The 6,120-nt window shown below is 66.8% G+C and overlaps 1 protein-coding gene across 1 annotated transcript; it reads left to right on the top strand.

The window, feature by feature from the left end:
- The first annotated feature begins 1,589 nt into the window (after window positions 1–1,589).
- Window positions 1,590–6,099, top strand: LOC117649773. Its single transcript, XM_034392819.1, has 3 exons — window positions 1,590–1,704; window positions 3,459–3,606; window positions 5,381–6,099. The coding sequence occupies exons 2-3, from the start codon at window positions 3,477–3,479 to the stop codon at window positions 5,704–5,706; spliced, it is 456 nt and encodes a 151-aa protein (XP_034248710.1). The 5' UTR covers window positions 1,590–1,704; window positions 3,459–3,476; the 3' UTR covers window positions 5,707–6,099.
- The last annotated feature ends 21 nt before the right edge of the window (window positions 6,100–6,120 follow it).

The raw sequence follows: 6,120 nt of genomic DNA, 5'->3' as shown, positions 1-6,120 counted from the left end.
TCTGTCTCTCTTGCACCCCAAACGGAGCGTTCCATGAGTGCGAGAGAGACGGAGCGACGAAAGCATTCTTATTCGGGAGCAGCGTCCTAGCACGGCGCTCGTCGATCAAACTTCCACTGTAGGTGACACGACACCGAGGCCGCGCACCAAATGCTCAAAGGCCATCGCGACCTCGCGGTAGTACAACTCTTGAACTTTTTTTTCCTTCCAGTGGCCGTGACATTCGCCGCGCCGCGGGGTGCCGGCATGGTGCCGGCTGCCACGCCTCGCGCCTCGCACGCCCCAGGACCGACGGGGACCGGCGGCCAGAGGTAGCGCCTCTCCTCTGCCCATTGGTAGTCGCTGCAGACTGAGAGTCGTTTTCGTCGCTCTGTCTCTCTCACACCTATACGGGACGCCCCATGAGTGCGAGAGAGACGGAGTGACGAAAACGACTCTCGGAGCGCTGGTCGGACTAGTCGGCCGCTTTGCCTTTGCCTTTGGGCTCCGAACGACATGACGTCATAATCCTCCTATGGCGGTGACAGATTCGGCATGCCGGGCGGGACGCACAGTCGGCGTCGCGTCGCGAGCCGGCTTCGTTAGCGACTGAGTCTTTGGTCTTTCTGACCACCTCACAACATGGGTATTCAGGAGGAACTCGCGGCCGGGTGTGAACACACACGCACACACACACACACGTATGCATACACACACGCGAGCGAGCGGGCGCGCGCTCACAGGCAGAAGGAAGGGAAAAGGAAGAAAGACAACGTTCTAGAGCGTTCGTTCCTTCATCTGTCGACAGCGGAGGCTGCGGCGGCTGGGCCCGCTGGGGCCACTGGTGAGGTAAGAAGCGGTGCAAGGTAGCGGCATGGCCCGGCCCGGCGGGGATATTCCAGGCCAGAATTTGGTTGATTGAACGTCTGTCTCCCCCACGCCCCTCTCTACCTCAGGGGCAAATCCAGCCGCATGCACACACACGCGCACACTCTCACACACAAACACACACACACTCGCACACGGACAAGGCACTCACACACAGGCAGGCTTCCCCTTTAGCGCCTGTGGGAGAAAACCCGCACCGGGAATCGAGTCGATCAACAGTTCGAAACGACCCCAGCGTCAGACTTGCCATCCGCTCCTTGAAAACTGTTGTAACCGCTGACTGGTTGTCGGCCGACGCAGAACAACACTATTTGCATTCGACCCCCGCCCCTTCCCCCGCCCCTCCCTAATCAATTCACGCACTACACTGTACGGACTAGGGACGGAGTCGACGAGGCCCCCGGCCGCTTTCTCCGCATGCGGTGCACCGAGGACGCGTCGAGCACCTCGCCGTCAACGGTGCAGGGCCGCCTCCAAATGGTCCATTTTTTTGCCCCGTCTTTTTCGCGGGTTCCTTTTTGTCTCTCAGATTTGTCTGCTTTGGGTCTGGAGCGTGCCCGGAGCGTGCCTGCAGCGTCCCCTCCAGCCCAGCAACCTGGCGGCGGCCCGGTCGGCCCGGCGGCGCGTCCAGGGTGGCTGCCATTGTCCCTCCCCCCACTCCGCCCCACTACGCCCTACGCCGCGGCCTGCGCGCTGCGCGGCCTGCACCGCGCCACCGGGCCGCCACCATAAAAGCCGACGCGTCCGCGGGCTCCTGACTTAGTACGCCGCCTCGCTCACAGGCTCCCAGTGTGTCGCTCGCCCCTCGTCGCTCGCTCAGCTCGGCTGTGACACGCGGTGAGTGACACGAGGACGTGACGGAGTTGAGTGCGTGACGGCCTTCGTGACGACGGCCTCGACGACGGCCTCGGCGACGGCCTCTGTGACCGCCCGGCCACCCTGCGCTCCAAGAAGACGCGCCTCTCTGGATTACGCGCGCCCCACGCTCGACGCCACGCCGCCGCCACCCTGGAAGACGCGACGACGCGACGACGCGACGACGCGAAGCTCTCGGGAGGCTGCGAACTCTCGGCTCGTTTTGCGGGCTTGCCGGCCATTCACTGCTCGCGAAACATCGTGATTAAAAAGGGCCGCACTGGCCGCGTGTGCGGCGAGGACCGCGTCGGCCGGCCGGACCGTTACCGCCATTGTCCGGGCACCGGGACCAGGACGGCGTCAGCGCGTCAGCACGGTGTCATCGGGCCGCACGGCGCGAGGTCGCCGGTGGCGTAATCAACGCGAAGCGGATCGCTCCCCGCCAGTTTCCGCGCGAACGGTTTGGACTTCGAATCGACGCGCGTTGCCAGAAGTGCAGTCGGCACGCGAAGCGGCGGCAGGACAAGTCGCCTGCTCGGCGAGCTGAGATGCAGCATGCAGCACGCGCCTGCGTCCCCGGCCACGGCGTTACCCTTTGTCCAGGAGCACGCCGCCACGCGGAATCTCTCCCTCGTTAATTAAGTTTTGTTTTTTCTTTGTCTCCCGCCGCGAAATTGGACGAGTGTGTGTGTTCGTCCACACGTTGGGGCGCCGTGCGACTCGTTTTACAGTGCCTGCCCGGGCCGGGCTAGTGCCGCGTGTCGTCTGTCGGGCCGTCCTTTGTCCGCCAGCGAGTGTGTGAGTCACCGGCCCACCGGCCCAACGGCCGCCACTTCCGGGCCGCGGTCCCCACGAAACGTCGCCGTCCACGAAATTTACCCACAGAAATCATGTTTGTTCGCCGCGGCCGCGCAAGCCTCCGGGCAAGCCTCCGGGCAGGCGGGTGGGGCGGCGCGGGGCAGGTCGAGCCTCCAGGAGCAGACAGGCAGGCAGGCGGGCAGGCCCTCCTCGCCACGCACCGGCCGGTCTGAGCCGGGCGAGGTGACGCAACGGGCGTGTGTGCGTGTGTGCGTGTGAGCGCGCGTGCTCACTTTTAAACACGACGGTCATGACGGCCAGCTGGCTGGGCCGGGCTGCCGCTCCCGCCCTACACGTGGTGTCCACGCAGTAATCATCCGCCGCGCCGCGCCCCGCCTCGCGATGTACGCCGACAAAGTAGTGAAAGTCAAAAACAAGACGCGTTCCGCGCCACGCTTCCTTCGTACAGCGGGAAAAGAATTAAGCAATTTTAAAAACGTTGCGGGGGACGCGCGCGCGATTTGGGTGCATGGCCAGGGTGTCAGGAGAGCGGCTTGAGGGGTAGAGGGGGCGGGGGTCCCCCCTTCATTTCAAACCGGATCGTTCAGGAGCACATGGGGCGGGGCGGCGGGGCCACACGCTTTGTCGCCGTAAACGTCGGAGCGAGGCGTTGCTCAACGTGAAAGCACGGCGATGGATCTCCGTGGGGTGTAATGAGACAAGTCGGGGCGTGGCGGGGCGTGGTGGGGCGTGGTGGGGCGTGGCGGGGTTGACCCGTTTCACAACCGCGGCCTGGCTGCACGTTCGCCTCGTACACCTCGCACTGCACGGCCTGCAGCGCGGCCTAACAACTCGCCTGCCCCTCATTAAGCTATCCAAAGGATCGCAAGCAGTGCAAGGCGTCGTCCTAACAGTGCGCCTGCCCCTTCTGCCCGCAGGACCAACCGACAGTCATCATGAAGGCTTTCGTCGCCGTGATGGTCGCCGTGGCGCTGGTGGCGGTGCACGCCGCCGACGAGAAGAAGCCCGCCGACGGCGAGCGACCCAAGACCTTCCGCCGACTCATCCCCGCCGACGTCCTCCGAGGTGAGTCCCGCCCCGTCGTGGCCACGACGTGCATCGCGGGCCGCAGGTTCGACTCCCGGCGGCGGCGCGTCGTTTTCGCTGCGCGCCCGTTGCGCCCGAGTGGCCGCCCTGGGCGCGTGGCGACGCGTGACGCGTGCGTGATGCCGTGCCGGCCGTGCCGCGCGGCTCAGTTGGCCAGGGCCTGCTGCCGGCCCGTCGGCCCGCTGGCGGTCAGTCCCCCGCCCCCTCCCTGCCCTTCCAGTCCTGTTCCAGTCACGCGAGAGCGCCGGCGAAAAGAGCAACAAAGCCTGATTACTTTTTGTGCGATTCACCGGCGGATCTGCATGTGAAATTAGCATCCGTGCGATCGGCGGTGACCGTGTCTGTTTGGGCACCGCGAGGTCAAAGCCCGGAGCCGGAGCCGCGCAGCCGCGCGCTGCAGCCGGGCCGGAGCAACGCGCCAACGCGTCAGAGGAAATGGAAAATAAACCGAAAACCGTGCTGCGGGCTGCGGTGTTGACGTTCTCACTCTCGCTGAGATTTTAATTTGGAACTGAAGCACCGTGAAGTCGTCGGGTCGTCGGACGCCCGGCAGCGTATGCAACCCGGTGCCAGCGGCGCCAGCGGGACCGCAGGGATGCCTACCCTCGCCACTGCAGGCGCTCCGGCCCGCCGCAGCGTCGACCCTGTCGCCGTTCGGACTGGGGCTGGGCCAGCCATGCAACTCTCCGCTCGCTCTCTCTCTCTCTCCCTCCGTCTCTCTTTCCCCGGGCACAAAACGCAGGACGCACCGAGGCCGCGTGGCAGCGGAAGTGCAGTGAATGAGCGGCTCTGTCATCGCCGCCAAGGTGGTCGCGGTGGTCGTGGTGGGCGGGCACTGGGACGGCACTGAGCTGGCCATCCAGCCGGCGATGCCACGGCGGCGCCATGGCGGTGCCTGCAGGGCCCATGCGAAACGGCCGGCCGGCCCCGCCGTTGCCGTCCTTGGCGCCGCCAGCCACGCTCCTGGTCTGCACGCTCCAGCGGTGCAGTGCCATCCAGGCGCGACGCCGACGCCGCAGCCCCGCGCGGCACAACGCAACGCCGGCGAGCCTCTTCCGGTCCTGAGCGGCCACACGCCCTTGGCCTTCAACGCGGCGGGGCGGGGCGGGGCGGGGCGGGACGACGCGGCCGCGCCCTGGGCCCTGCACTGGAACACGCCGCCGCGTGACGTCACCCGCGGCGCCGCCGTCGTCGTCCTGCGGTCCCCCACTACACCGCGGACTGCGGCCCCGCGGCACCGCGGCGTCGCGTCGCGTCGCGCTGCATGCAGGCTGCAGGCCCGCGGCCGCCAGGCCGGGCCATGCGAGTCCAGGCTACCTCCTGGGCCGCGTGCCGCCCTGGTGCTGCACCTGGCCGAGGGCGGGGCGCCAGGCGCCGGGCGGGGCGCAGGCGGGGCATGGCGGCCGGATAAGACGCGATAACGCGTCGGTGCCTCCTCGGCGACGTGCCCCGCCCCGCCCTCGGCCCTCGCTCACGTGCGCGCCGACACGTGGCCGGCCGATTGGCCGACCAGCCTGCCAGGGACAGACCCTCTTTGGCAGCCCGGCCCCCTTGCTTCGCTTGCTTCATTATTTGCACTCCGCACTCCGCAGTCCGTGTGGTGGGTGCAAAGAGCGGCCCGCGACCTGCCCCGCGACCCCGGCCAGGGCCCGGCCGGGCCGAGCCGGGCTGGCGCGGATCCCAGGAGACACTCGCGAGGAGACTTTCGATTGTGCAGCCGCAGCCTTCACCGCCTTGCCCCTCTCTGTTGCAGACTTCCCCGGCATGTGCTTCGCGTCCACGCGCTGCGCCACCATCGAGCCGGGCAACACCTGGGAGCTGTCCCCCTTCTGCGGCCGCTCCACCTGCGTGACCGCCGACGGTGACCAGGCCGGCCGCCTGCTCGAGCTGGTGGAGGACTGCGGCCCCCTGCCCGTGCCCAACCCCAAGTGCAAGCTCTCCGAGAAGACCAACAAGACCGCCCCCTTCCCCGACTGCTGCCCCACGTTCGAGTGCGAGGAGGGCGCCAAGCTCGAGTACCCCGAGGTCGCCACCGCGCCCCCGCCCAAGGAGGCTGCCAAGGAGACCCCCAAGGCCTAAGCACCCCCAGGGCGCGACGGTCCTCCCCCATCTCACTGTGATGTCACCGCCGTGGAGTCCCCCGCCCCTCGGCCCCCGGGCCCAGAACACCAACAAGCGCACCTCGCTGACCTCCGCCACAAGTCTTCCACGACGCGGTGCCCGGGCGCCTCCCTGCACCCCCTCCCCCTCCCCAGCTGCGCGCCCCCTGCCCTGTGCATCCTCGTGGCCCCTCTGGGCCCCATGGAGAAGTGCAGGGCGAGGGGCAGGTGCAGTGCAAAGACTGAATTCCGATGCAACGCCGGCACTGACAAGCTCGCCGAGCGAATTTCTATTGCCCGCAACGTTTTTAAGTCAAACTGTCAAAAATTGTGAAAAAATGCCAAAAAATAAAGTTAAAAAAAGTTAACATAATTCGGTGTGATGTGATTTCCA

Source organism: Thrips palmi, unplaced genomic scaffold (genome assembly GCF_012932325.1).
Source record: "Thrips palmi isolate BJ-2018 unplaced genomic scaffold, TpBJ-2018v1 HiC_scaffold_4, whole genome shotgun sequence".
NCBI classification, from domain to species: Eukaryota; Metazoa; Arthropoda; class Insecta; order Thysanoptera; family Thripidae; genus Thrips; species Thrips palmi.
The sequence above is the reverse complement of the archived record's forward strand: the minus strand, read 5'-3'. Positions and strand labels throughout refer to the sequence as shown.

What these genes read in the sequence shown, in the direction of transcription:
- LOC117649773 (XM_034392819.1), top strand. Translation starts at nt 3,477, where the DNA reads ATGAAGGCTTTCGTCGCCGTGATGGTCGCCGTGGCGCTGGTGGCGGTG. An exon ending in CCCCGCCGACGTCCTCCGAG is followed by an intron (nt 3,607 to 5,380) that starts GTGAGTCCCGCC and finishes TCTCTGTTGCAG; the next exon opens with ACTTCCCCGGCATGTGCTTC.